The sequence below is a fragment of the Bombus affinis genome, chromosome 5 (assembly GCF_024516045.1).
Source record: "Bombus affinis isolate iyBomAffi1 chromosome 5, iyBomAffi1.2, whole genome shotgun sequence".
NCBI lineage: Eukaryota > Metazoa > Arthropoda > Insecta > Hymenoptera > Apidae > Bombus > Bombus affinis.
Window position 1 is genome coordinate 3,397,253 of NC_066348.1, and position 14,277 is coordinate 3,411,529.

Sequence of the window (14,277 nt, forward strand, 5' to 3'; positions counted from 1 at the left end):
ACAATTATTTATTAAAATATGTACTTAAATAGAATCTGTATATCAAATATTTGTTACTATGTTCGTAAACAAAATATTCAATGATTGAATTCGATATTTGTCTGGAGAGAGAGAACTACTTATATTTCATTTTATTTTATATCATATAGTTAAATTGAGTGTTTCGTAAAATCTATTGATTTTCTCCTATTACATGCATATAAATTGACATAAAAAGATAGTTAAATCGAAAAATGAAGAACATAAATTAATATGAATGAATTTCAATAACATACGATATAAATACATTATAATATGTAATCAATGCCTGTAATTAATGATAATGTTTTCATTGTCGGTAATAATGATATGTATCGTTCTTTCCAAATTTTGAATAATTTTTTTTTAAATATCCGTAAACGAAACTGGAAATGTAATCTCGACATGCTCATAATGTAGGTTATTTATAATACATATCTATGTAATAAACACATATATTAGCTTGGTTCTATGTAATTTCACAATAGCACAAGTAATGTTATTCCATTTCTGTAACAAGAACTGAAATTAAACTAAATTAACATATTTTATCTTTAGTTTAAAATATATAAAGGAACAGAATACACGAGCAATTTAAAATTGGAAAAAATAGTAATTAATATTTTATTCATATGTGGAACCTAAGTGATAAAAAATTAAGTTTCATTTTCTCACTTTTATACGAAGAAATAACGTTCAAATAACAGAAGTTCGTATCATGTCACAGGAGATAATAAATCATTAGACGTTGCAGCTTTATGTCACGATTTTATTTTATTTTATTATTAGGGCAAAGATTTTCTTACGATGACCCTCTATAGAGTAAAATTTTGTTGTGGCTGTAACAGCAGATGTATAGAACAGTACATTCGATTCATTTCACATCAGGACTTGGATCAGACATGCCACTCATTAATTACCAATATAATGAAAAATAATTCAGCATTTTCTTACTGACAATGAAAAGAGTTATTGACTACTACGGTTGTAATAGTTAAGGAGAAAGGGATTAGGATAAATTCACCCCTTAAAACCATTTTGGAAAACGACTGAAGATGTTACCGATGTCGCCTCGGCGGGCTGCGATCTCGTCAGCCAATGAAGTTCTTGGTTCAGAGAAAAGCGGTCGAGAACTGTATTTTCGATCCAAGTGGTCGACCATTGGCTTATAATATGATTCTCCTTTGTCATAGTTGCATCCATATACGCGTGTACGCGGCCTGCTAAGGATTGGCCTTGACATCTTGATAGAACTATTTCTTCGCTACCTGAAATTCCAAAGATTTATCATAAATAAACTGTTAAGTAGCTAACGGCTCTGTAAGTGTTCGCAAAGAGCACTTCGTTGGAATAAAATGACCTCTATACACCTTGACATATTTTGTGATGCATATTTTTTGTAGACCTAAGAGTGTGACCTTCGATACTGTGAGGATAGAAGTAAATTATGGGTATATGTGAAAGAACAAAGAAAATACATATACGAAGAGATAATAAACGTAGCAAGGGTATGAGAAGAAATCTCAGAGGAATTTTGAAACTATAAAGGGTTGAAGCAGGGCTGTATATCGAGCCTTACGTTGTTTTCGATAGACGACTCTGGTCTAGAAGAGGAAATTAAAAAAGTACATGTGGGAGGGATAAAGATAGAAGAGGAGAAGTTCTGGATATTGGGATGATGTAATAATCGTGGCAGAGAGAAAGAGAGAGAGAGAGGGAGGGAGGGAGAGAGAGGGAGGGGGAAGGGGACAAAAGGACACACGAAAAAAGATTTTGATATTTGCTAAAAGTAGAGAAAAAAAAATAGAAAAACAAAGTAAAAATGGGGGGAAGGACGCAATGGAAACTGTGGAAAATTTTACATATCTGAGAAAGTATAATGAGACATCTTAGAAAAAATGTAAAAAGAGTAAATACGGTGTTGGAGCAAATTTGGAGTATTAGTAAAAGACCCTTTTTTTTACGTGGGGAATTCTCATGAACACCACGTCGCTCTTTTAGGAAGTGGCCGGGTAGTGTCGAACTTACCGACTAAAACCCCACGATGACCAACCTGACACTCAACAGGAGTGCCCCAAAACCTCAGGTAAGAGACTATTCAAGAGATTATTTCAAAAGACGAATGTACTTATTTGATCATTTTATGATGGGGGATACACTACTAAAGTAGAAATATTTGAATGGAAAGAGAGAGAAGAGCTGAAGAAGATACAGAATAAATTATGAAATAGTGCCTTAAGTAGTATAGTTATGAAAGGTATTAAAATACAGAGAATTAGGATCAGGACAGATTTAAGAGCGATAAATTTTGAGTTAATGTTAGATGAAATAGAAGGACATTTGTTAGTAGAGGAATGTTTCTAAGAAAGAAGAGAAAAGAGCATAGAAACAAAACAGAGTACCTGAATAGAAATTGGTATAGTCAGTTGGGTATAGTATGGAAAAAGAATAAAGTACAATGAAGAAGACTAGTGAGAAAACACCCCACTGACCTTAGTAAAGAAATATAATAGACAAACTCGAAGATGGTATCTCGTTAGGGATAGCAATTTACAAGTTAATTAGCAATAAAGCTAGAAATTGTAAAGTATAAATTAAATAATAAAAAAAAAGTACAATGAGTTATACAAACGCATACAGACTATAGATAGACCGAGGTACCTGAAAAAAGAGATAGAAACAGGGAGACAAAGTTTGGGAAGCCAAGATGCGGAAATTTAGAAAAAGAAAATAATTACTAAGGGGAAGAAAAGAACAAGGCACGTAAAATATGTGAGCTAGAAATACGATAGTTAAAATTTAAAACATATAGTGGAAGATTGTATACGTATAAGCAGAACGAAATTAACGTTAGGGGAAATATTAGGAAATGAAAGATCAAAGGTGATGGAAGGTAATGGGATGGTTGAGAAGCGTGGTACGATTAAGGAAAGATAAAAAAAAGAGAAAATAAGCCAAAAGAATTACGTACATAGTTACAGAATTATACAGTATTATGATCATATGTTTCTAATTTTAGTCCCAGTTCTAGTTTTCGATTTAATCTCAAGTTATCATAAGTATAGAGAGAGTGGGTGGATGAGTAAGTATATTGTACTATAGTTATTGTAAACCAAATCTATTTTTACTTCTTGACCGCCAAATTGAAATCAAATATCCATCTATCTATCTATCTATCATAAAATCTGGTAGCTTTGATCAATTTGGCTTCTGGATCATTTTTTTTGTTCATTGTCTTTTTGTGTCTAGGCTGCCGATAGAATATAAAAAATTTGGAGAGTCCTATTTGCACATAAATAAGTGCTACTGAATTTCGATCTATATCCGATATTAAACTGATTTTATACCGAGTACGAATAAAACTAACTAAATCAAGTAGATCAAGGATATATCGTATATCAAGAACAAGTTTCATGGAAGGTGCGTTTTATACATTTTTCAATCAATTGAAAGCTAACTAAACTAAATTTCTTGATTATTTTCGCATGAACCATCTTTTAGTGACCATTTAATGACAATTTAAAAAAATAGTATGTATGGACACAAACATGAAATGTGCAGTATTATTAGGTTTTCCGAAAAGTTTCTTTCGTTTTATAAGGAAATAATAGACGCACAATGTTTTTTATTTTATATTAATTTATTAAATTATGTACGAATATAGTAATAGAAATAGAACGAAATGGATCATACCTAATTCAATAAAATAATATAAAACAGAAATTGTTGTTCATCTATTATTGCTTTATGAAACGAAAGAAACTTTTCGGACAACCCAATACATATGTCGGGAAATGATAGCTGCTACTCTCAAGTAGCAAATAGGAAAATATTGGTTTGCTAAATATTGGCTATTGGTCTTAATAAAGTGAATAAAACACATAATATTAATACAAAAATATTATGCTGTGCCTGGTAAGGATTCTTATTTAATGCGAAATTTTTATAGATAAGTACAGTAATCTTTAATAATAAAGGATTCAAATTCGCCAAAACACGGGCATCAATTCTACGATCGTGTAACTACATCTACAAGAACACATCAAATATAACAATGTCTGTACCGATAGATTGGCGGATGTCATAGTCATACTTGTCTATCGTCGTCGTTGCGTTATACGGATGCGTGATTGCTCGTCAAATTCTAATGCATTGCATCACTCCGAAGTTTAATGACACTGTATATCAATATTGGATTTTGTTCTCTAATCAAGGCAGTACGTAGTAATTCTTGTATCGATGCAAGTCGCAACGAATCTACACATATAAGCCTCTCAGAAGTCAAACTGATTAACTCCACTTTTACGGAATTTTCAATTTCATTATTCAGAGACATAATTACCGTGAAACTTCTTTAAAAAATGTATAAATTACTTCCATGAATTTATTTGCCCAAAGGAAACCGTATAAGCAATCATAAATTCCAATGTCAGTTTTAAAAACTATCATTTGCAATGTTTTCATATTTTTTTTTTTTACTTTTTGATATACAATTCGTATCATGAAGCCTCTGAATCAATGCATGCAACATGTAGAACGCAACATTTAGCATATGTAGATTGCTTTAGAAGCCTACACTACACTTTGCTACAGCAGAAGGATATACATACACTACTGAACACAAGTACTTGGACACTTGCTGCAAGTCAATTAAAACATTGATATTCTTATTGTATCTTCAACATTATGATAGAAGAATGTTTCTCTACTGTTAACTATTTACTTCTTGTTATAACAATTAATCAATTTCATATCTATCTTTAATATATAGCTTACACTTCATAAAATCTATATAAAATTTTAGAATGTGGCTCGAAACGTGTGTTCTAATTGTTGTAACAATAAGATGTCAACGCTGAAGAGATACGTTTAAAGTCACTTAACTTAGGTGTTTCCGTAAAAGCAATTTTCATTTACTTTCAATTATTGCTTTTTTATTTAAGAACCAAAAGAGACAGCTGCAAAATGCAAGGCATGTGTTAGGAATATATCCTTTATGATGTAGATATGTATGTGAAAAGAAAAATGATTGGCGCTGTACAAGTTTTGATCAACTTTTATCGTTTACATAAGTAAATCTTTACTTTATTTTACTATATTTCTTTTTTACTATTTCCAAGATAAACATTTAAATAAATTGCGTCCTGAAAATTATAATATAAATTTATATCTTTAGTTACGCAGTTATCTTTTTACTTATATGGTTTTTTAGATAAAAATGAACTCTTCAATTGCCCGCGAGTATGTACTACTCTGTATGTATTCTATAGTATGTATAAGCACATTATTCTAGTGCTTCACTCTTCATTTTTTGATTCTTTTTAACAGACTTTTCACTGAAAAAGCATTTCATATAATACTTGTTAATTTTACTGCCATAATGTCAAGAAAAAGGTAAATACACATTTTGTTTTGAATTTACATACAGAATTTATTGATACTTTTCTGATATTTCAGTTTGTACGTGTAGAGTCGGTGACAAAAAGATTTGGACATTGTACAATTTTAATTTCTAAGTTCTGTATTTTCAGTAAATGTACAAGGACCAACAAAAACGTATTACATCATGTTATTATACATTACGCTATCATTAGTTATTATTTATTCTTATCTAAATATTAATATAAGCACTAAAAGAAAGTGAATTTTTATATCAGAAAAAGTTTCGGACACTAATACTAACTGTACATGAAAAATTAAACAACAATCAGATGATACATATAAAACTAAAACCAATAGTGATTATTCACTAAAGTTTAATATTTACTTGGGTATGCTATATATTTGATAATATGGTGTTTTGTGATAGTGAAAATAAGCTTTTTTAAATAATCAATACTGCTTTGTTCCTTCTTTTTTTAATCGTTTTTTAATTGTTCTTTAACGTATCCGTTATTTTACGAATTGATTTTTTCTGTTCGTAGTGAAATATTACTAATTATCATATTTCAAAACTTGTATATTCCCTTTTGCTATTCATTCTGAATAAATGAGTAACGAAACTAATGCACATTTGCAATCCGATGTGTTCACACTTGCTTTTCATTACTGAGAAATTTCTGAATGGATATTTTGCGTCTGAAACTTTTTGTGACATAGAAATTCGCTCTTTTTCATTATTTCTTTTAAAATTTAGACAACAATAAATAATAACTCAAAAATTCTTTTTCTCCTATTATCTATGTAGTATAGTGTAACATAATGTAATACATTTTTGTTGGTCCTTGTACATTTACTGAAAATATAAAACTTAGAAGTTAAAATTGTACAATGTCCAAATGTTTTTGTGACCGGTTGTCTTTGAAATCTAGTGACGCCTCTGTCTTTACTTACTACGCAAGATACTGAATATTAATACAATACGGTACATAATATTAATATTATGACTCTAGCGTGTTGCTGTTTGTATTATTCGTTTATTTCAATTTTTGTTGTCAAGTCAAATTTGTTTACCATTCACTTTCCAGTGAATTTCTTCATTTAATGAAATATAGTAAACAAATTTATCTTATTCAAAGAAAAATATAAAAATAATTAAAATTTCATTAAAAATAAACAAATACTTATATAAAGAATATTTTACATATATTTTAAAACAAATTCTCGAAATTTGTTGTTTTTATGAATAGAGATAATAAATTATAAAAGTTTTCATATTGTAACATAATCTGAGCTATGGAAATTGGAGGGTTAATGTTGCGTAAAAGATGTAAAAATAGTGAGACGAGAATACTGAGAATAGGATACTTTTTTGAATTATAAAAACAAAAAATATTGTTCAGTTAATGGAATATTAAACAAATATACACTATACCTAAGTATTAAAATCTGAGACACAAATACTTTTGTATTTCTATTGTATAATCTTAAATTAAGATACAATACGTTATACGTATACATGGCAAGTTGCCAGATCATTTCATTTTCACGTATAATTTTCCAGTTGGCAATGTATAACGGCGTCGCATCATTAAATAGTTGCAAATGTGTAATTAGACGTTAAACCAAAAAACTATTTTCATCAAACTAAACTATAAAACGGTTAGGCTCTGTTGAGAAACACTACAAAGGAATTAAAATTTCCCAATTATTTTATTCCAAGTATGTATTTCACCATTTGTATTATATTTTGAAAACAACTTTTTCGGAGAAACAATGAATAAGCAAAGTAAAAAATGTTAAAATTTTTGTTGTAATATCACCTAACTACAAATAACATATTACTGATTAATTGGAGATGATGATAATTTCGAAATGAAGTTGTTCCTTTCCTATTGCCTTTTATGTCATTTAATCTTTTTATTTTAAACAATTTTTCAATGGAAAATGTATGAAATACTAAATTCCTCGTGTAATGTTGCTATAGAGTTTCTAGCATGAGTAACCAGTAAATTGGAACAAGAGAGCAACTATAAGTTGGTCAAAAATAGACCATGTCTAATTTGGTGTCCGTGAACTGAACTGGCACATAGTACTCTCAAGTCCCGGACGACCGCCTTCAATTACGAAGTATGTCTGACCCTATTGTTTTTTCAGATTCATCTCTGTTATTCTTATTATTCTCTCGATTTATTTATTTACTTCTATATTTTTCTTCCCCTAATTCAATCATTTCGTTTCTGTTTTACGTAAGAACCAGCAAGAAATATAGTATTTTCGCTTTCGTAAGTATATTTCACTTACTTTCAAACCAATTAAAATGATAGGATATATACTGTACTTACAGCTCGATACTAAGGTATTGATTTTCTATATCAAATATTCAATTCCTATATTGACTCAACAATACAAATAAACGTAAATTCATACACAACTAGATATTATCTAAAATCAATGATTACTTCGGAGTCATATATGTTCTGTTATGTTGTAAAAGATATATCGCTATGATCAAAATTTTAATTTAAAGTATATTTTAAGTAAGATATATTTAATACGTATTTAAAATATAAATGGATGTTATAGAGTTTTATGGCAATAAATAATAATATTTATATGTATACATATGATACTATATTTTCATATATTATATCTGAAAACATTGAATTATTGAAATGTACGAATGGTGCAATGAATACTTACTTACCTATATTACTATCTTTACTTATTATTGTATATAATAATTGTGGTACATACTTTTTTTAAATTTATATGCTTCAAGTTCTATCACATACTGTTAATTTATATTTATTGGAATAAATATTTAATTATCACAGTATATATAATGTATCAAATCTAAAATATTTATTCTGAAAAGATAGATATAATACATAACTAACAAAATTTCTAATTCAATTTTTGCAACATTAAAATAGCTTGATCTATCACGAACTATCAGGAGTAGTTTGTAGTGGTTTATAATAATGATGTACATCAATTATCTTGTTATATATTTTTAAATATGTTATACATTCATATTTTATGATATGGAAGATATATTTTTCCTTAATCTCCTTAAAAATCGTTTTCTTTCTTTGCTCATATTCTATGCTTTCACAAAAAAATTACGTACTACGAATAGTATATTATGTATATATATTAATATAAAATCACAATGAAATTTCTGAGAAACTTAAAATTAAGTATAAGATGTATACACGCATAAATCAAGTTATTATAATCGATTCAGTTCAAACGCAATTGTAGTATTGCAAGATTTTGATATGCGACGAATAAAAAAGAGATATAAAATTGATATGATTCAATCAACTTGTAAACATTTTACATTGCTTCTATGTAATACTATTTAAGTATACAAAATGTGAAAATCAGTATTAAATATTTCGTAATTTGTAACATTTACGTAATGTCATAGAAACAACATAAACAAGTAGACTTCAACTATACAAGTAGTAGACTAGTAGTAGACTACCAAACTAATCAAAATAGACTTAAATTAGAGTTATACAAAATAACTATCATAAGTAGATAACACGATGTATGTTTTCGAAGAACACTCCTTTCACATTTACAACAAAACAGAACATGATAATTTATTAAAACATGTATAAGAAACAAGAATAAAAAATGCCATATTAAGTAAATAGCAAGTAAAACATATAAAGTTAAAGTCTAGGACTAATTTTTTTTCTAATACAACCAGGCATGAAACATTATATTTCAATTTCTTAAAAACTTGATGATATAATATTTTTCTGATCTGTTCTCATAACAAATCTATCCATATACATTCATCTGTCTATAATTTCCCTCCCAAGTAAAAATTGAATACTTCACTTAATTTTTTATTTTATTACTTAGATAATATTAAGTTGTGTAACGTATTATAATTATTTAAATTTAGTATAACAATCACTAAAAAAGTTATGAAGAAATTAATGTTATTAAGTCAATTATTTAAACTAAACAAAAGTTTTACACGTCATGTCTATTTAAAAAATTTTACCTATTTTGGAGAATATATTATGTTTTGAAGAATATAAATAATATACCTACTTATAATTTTAACGTGAAATTTATCGTCATTTTTGTATGTAGTTATTAATATTTACGGTTTTACATATATTTAAAAAATACAATTTTTATTTTCCAACTGTGTGCGACAAAATAAAATTGACTTGTCAATGAAGCTTAATAATATTTATAATTATCAGCAGGCAATTACCAATTAAAGAAATATAAATTTAATATAAAATTAAGTATCTAATGCACAACAAAGCTACTTAAATAATATTTTGTTATGTTAAGAAGAACATTAAAACATTTATGAAATGAGAAAAATATTAAATATTTTTAAAATGTTTATCGACGTGTATTAACTATAGAAATTCTTCGTATTTTTATTTTTATTGTTATTTCTATCATCAATATTACTTTTATCATTATTATTCTTGTTAATATTATTAGTACGATTGTTGTCATTGTCATTAATATTTTGTTATTTAATAATTTTAATAATTTTGTTATCATTCACTTCGTAACTAACATAAGTCTTATAAAGGCATAATTATTTATTAAATTATGATGCATTTTTTTATGAAGTTTAATTTGAAACGAAGAGTAGGTACATACCTAAATAAGTACATACATATATACAGTAGTGAGAGTGCGTTCGTTAACACGTTACGTAAGAACTACCAAATTTAGCTTGCAGACATAGTTTTAAAATAATGATATCGATTCCAAAATCATTTCAATCGAATCATTTTTTTATAATTTGCAATAAAAATAAGTATTTCAGATTTATTAACGACTTTCTATTTCAACCATTATTGTCTATATTTCAAAAACCTTTATTATACATAATGCGGCTTTTAAGCGTAATTGAAATAACTAAGTGTAATCAGATGTTAGTTATATTATACAATTATTTAAAATGCTAAAACGAATTTCTTAAACATTTAAAAAAATATAATAAGTAATTCGAATTATTATAAAAATATATAAATATAATTAAATTAAATATTTTTTAATTTTTGATCAAATTTATTTAGCGTAAAATAGGTAAATAGGTAATTAAAAAATCGTGGAAGTTGTGAAATATGATAAACAATAGAGATAAATGAAAATTAGGCTAATGAAAAAAGATCAGAAGAGAGTAACAATAGAGAGCAACGTTTCTATTTTATACGTGTCTTATGGTTATAACTTTCATCAGGCCCAAAAAAGCAAGGTTTTATGATAGATTAATATAGTATATTCACGTCAAAGTCAATACTAGCAATGTAGATATTATAGTATTGTCATTATTACCCTATCCGCGATTTTTAACTGAACACTTTTCACGAATGACAGTGTACTAAATACATTCAATGTTACTTGAATAAATCAATTTAATTTATACATATGTATATTCTAATAAGCATCACACAAGCATACATAAGTACAAAAAAATGTATGGCATTATAAAATTATAATATTTTGTACCTGAACTTACAGGGTATCCTATAAGACGTTATTTGCTCGGAAGTAGCGACACGACTCTCGCAGACGTTGTTACGTTCGTTATTTCCCACTCCTTTCAAGATTCTACCCCTTCCCCTTCATTCTGTTTCATTCGTCTAATATGTATTTCTCACTAATTTACTTGTACTCGATAAAACTATACATCAATCATTTTTTGTCTTTATCAAATATCTACTTTCATAATATTTGATCACCTTATTACGTAATCTTAATTTAATAACAACAAGTACATACAACGGTCAAATATTTTTTATACATGTGTATTAGTTAATATCAATTATAAAAATGAATGTAAAATTTAAAATAGAATCGTACGATATAATCAGTAAAACATTAAACACATCCATCTAAGTATATTCGCGTTATTTTGAATAATATGAAAAATGGCTTCCAAAAATATTACGTGCCATTCAAAGCTTAGCATCGTCAACATTATTTTTGTTAACAAAACTACTGATCCAAGCCATTTTAGCTTGAGGCATTTTACGCCTAAAGCTGCACATTATAAAAGAATTTGCTCATGTTAAGTACATAGCACTAACAATAAGATGATATAACGTTATAGTACATAGTACATATAATAAGTATACATACCTGATAGGTGTATTATATATATACATATATAGATACATACTTTTATGGCACGCTTTTATGTATCTTCTAGAATTAGTGTATGACTAATACTAAATATATGTACATGTATTTGAAATCTAATGCGTGGTATTTTACACGTTTTCTATTACCAATGTATGACACATATGTTTATGTATTGTGATAGCGAGTATATAGTATCGAACAACTATTAATAATCGTACATGTATTGTAGAACCTCCAAGCAGAGTAATGTTATAAATTGTGTATATATTTATATATACGTTTCAGGGAAAATCACAATTTTACTTTAAGAAGTGTAAAGCTAATTCGTGGTGCATAGGTAATTTATTCATCCAACCTCCTAGAATTCCATGTTCAACTTTATCTAATTCTGTATTTATATTTCTTTAACTTAATTCACCTAACTTATTGGCTATTTATTATTAGTCATAACAAAGTCAATATGCGTATTACCTAAAGAGCTATGCACTAAACAACCCAGTCAAATTAGTCTTTTACGCAATATTAAATAATATCTGAAATATTCTTGCGCGATGATGATATCGATAGATTGTATTACCTATATACTTATTATATCATATATATCATGTTCAGAGAAGAATCCCATATATTTTTCACTCAGGATTTGCTGGATGGATTTTGTGAACAATTTGTAAACAATTTCCAAAGGTGACGAAAACAGGGTTTTGTATATAACAACGAATCTAGTAATCGGGTCGCAATAACAATAGTATTTTCAAATAAATAAATTTAATAAAAATTGTATTAAAAACATCTATCAAATGAGACGTCACGTGTTAGCATTGATTAATTCGTTGAGCCATAAATAAATAAGAATCATCCAAAATCGCACTATTTTCAGTCGTTAATTATTCATGTGAAATTGAATATACAAAGTTGAAACTTTGTGAAAATGTAGTATTTTTTCATTCGTAAAAAGTGTGCAAAATTTCCCCAATATTTCACCCGATATTTACTAGTTTCTGCAAAAAGATATTTGGCAACTAAAAGGCGTCTTCTTAGAACTTAATTTCTACAATTTCCGAAAGTTATGCTTAATGAATAAATTGATTTCAGAATAGGAATTTATATTTGTTTACCGTGGATCATAATCATTAACATTTTCTCTATATATTTTTATAACAAATATTAAGAAAGATAGAATTGTAACTTTATTATTAAATAATTAAAGATTTTTAGTCATTTTTATTATAATTATGCATTTATTTTAATCTGTATCATTAAATTCTAATAATTTTTACTTTTTAAATATAAATATTAATGATAATGTTATATTATTTATACTATAAACGTGTCTCTTTAATGTTAATATACTTATAAACAGTAAAATGATGTACAGTTTCTGACGCCATTGTTTAAAATAGTTTACAATTAAAAAATCGATTTGTTTCGAGTTATACATGATAGTGCAACTCTTCCAGAGTAGAAAAAATCGCCATCAGTTGCTGTACGACTTCCGAAAATTGTAGAAATTAAGTTCTACGAAGACGCCTTTTTAATTGTTAAATAACTTTTTGTAAAAGTTAATAAACATTTGGGGATGAAATCTTGCACACTTTTTACAAATGAAAAAAGCTACATTTTCACAAAGTTTCAACTTTGCATACTCACTCATTTTACATAATAAGTGATTGAAAATAATGTGATTTTGGACGGTTTTCATTTATTTACGGCTCAAGGAATTAACCAATTGTAACATCTCATTCGATAAATACTTTTAATACATACAGCTCTTATAGCTAACTTTTGGCACGTTGTTATATGCTAAACTTATTCGTTAACTTCTGTTTACAAAATCCGTGTAAGAAATCTCGAATGGTAAATATATAGGATTTCTTCCTGAACATGATTTTTATAAGTTCGCGTAAGAAAATTTCAGATACCATTTAATGTTGAATTTGGCTTTTGAGACTAATTTGACTGAAATAAAAGCTTTATTCTTATATACTAGTATCATGTTAATACATTGTTCATTCAATGTTAGCTTTACACCAATAACATCATATTATCAGGTGTATAAAAATCGTAGGCATGACTATTTATATCTTTCAATTAGGAACTATAATTATGGATAAGTGCGTATTGGTATGAATTCGGTATTTGCACATTTTTAACTAATTATGTAAATGAATTCACGAAGATAACATTATAGACAGATATTTCCTGTTTCAAAAATTATTAGAAATAAGACAGTTACAAACAATTAAAAATTCTTTTACCGACGAACATGTGACGTCATAATATTACTGCGTCGTCTGCAACAGCGCTACAAACCAAGAAAGAAGTTTCCTCTCTGAATAGAGTAACATGAACCGCATCTCTTATATTTATACACTAGGTTAGTGTTGCAAAAGTCTGTTTAGGCTGACTTCATGTAACAGGTACAATGCAGTATAGATATATGCAGAGTCACCAACGTAACTTGAAACCCGCGGGCTCAAGCCTTGGAAAATGGCAACATAACCATATGTACGCTTACTATAACATTACTTGCGCCATCTATGAGTTACTGCTAAAACTAGAGTTAGATATAGACGAGAATACGGAGGGACTTTGGATTCACCAGCCTTATAGTGCACAGCGATTATGTATTTAAAAATTAATCATGTATGGAAATACAATGTTGCTTCGCACTTTTACAAGTATCATGACACTTTCTCTACTTCATTCGATATTTATCATTCTTAACGCTTTGAA

General features: G+C 27.8%; 1 protein-coding gene across 3 annotated transcripts in view; it reads right to left on the reverse strand.

Annotated features, from left to right (window-relative positions):
• The window catches only part of LOC126916563 (uncharacterized), a 28,429-nt gene that overhangs the window by 2,248 nt on the left and 11,904 nt on the right, over positions 1–14,277 (reverse strand). Inside the window, exons 1-2 of one of the 3 annotated variants that reach the window (XM_050722504.1) lie at positions 10,916–11,068; positions 1,081–1,286 (exon numbers count right to left, since the gene is read on the reverse strand). In XM_050722504.1, coding sequence (XP_050578461.1) covers positions 1,081–1,261 — 181 coding nt within the window. In that variant the 5' untranslated portion in view covers positions 1,262–1,286; positions 10,916–11,068. Of the gene's footprint in view, positions 1–1,080; positions 1,287–10,905; positions 11,069–14,277 lie in introns of those variants that run through there. The other 2 variants (XM_050722503.1, XM_050722505.1) reach the window with 2 other exon arrangements.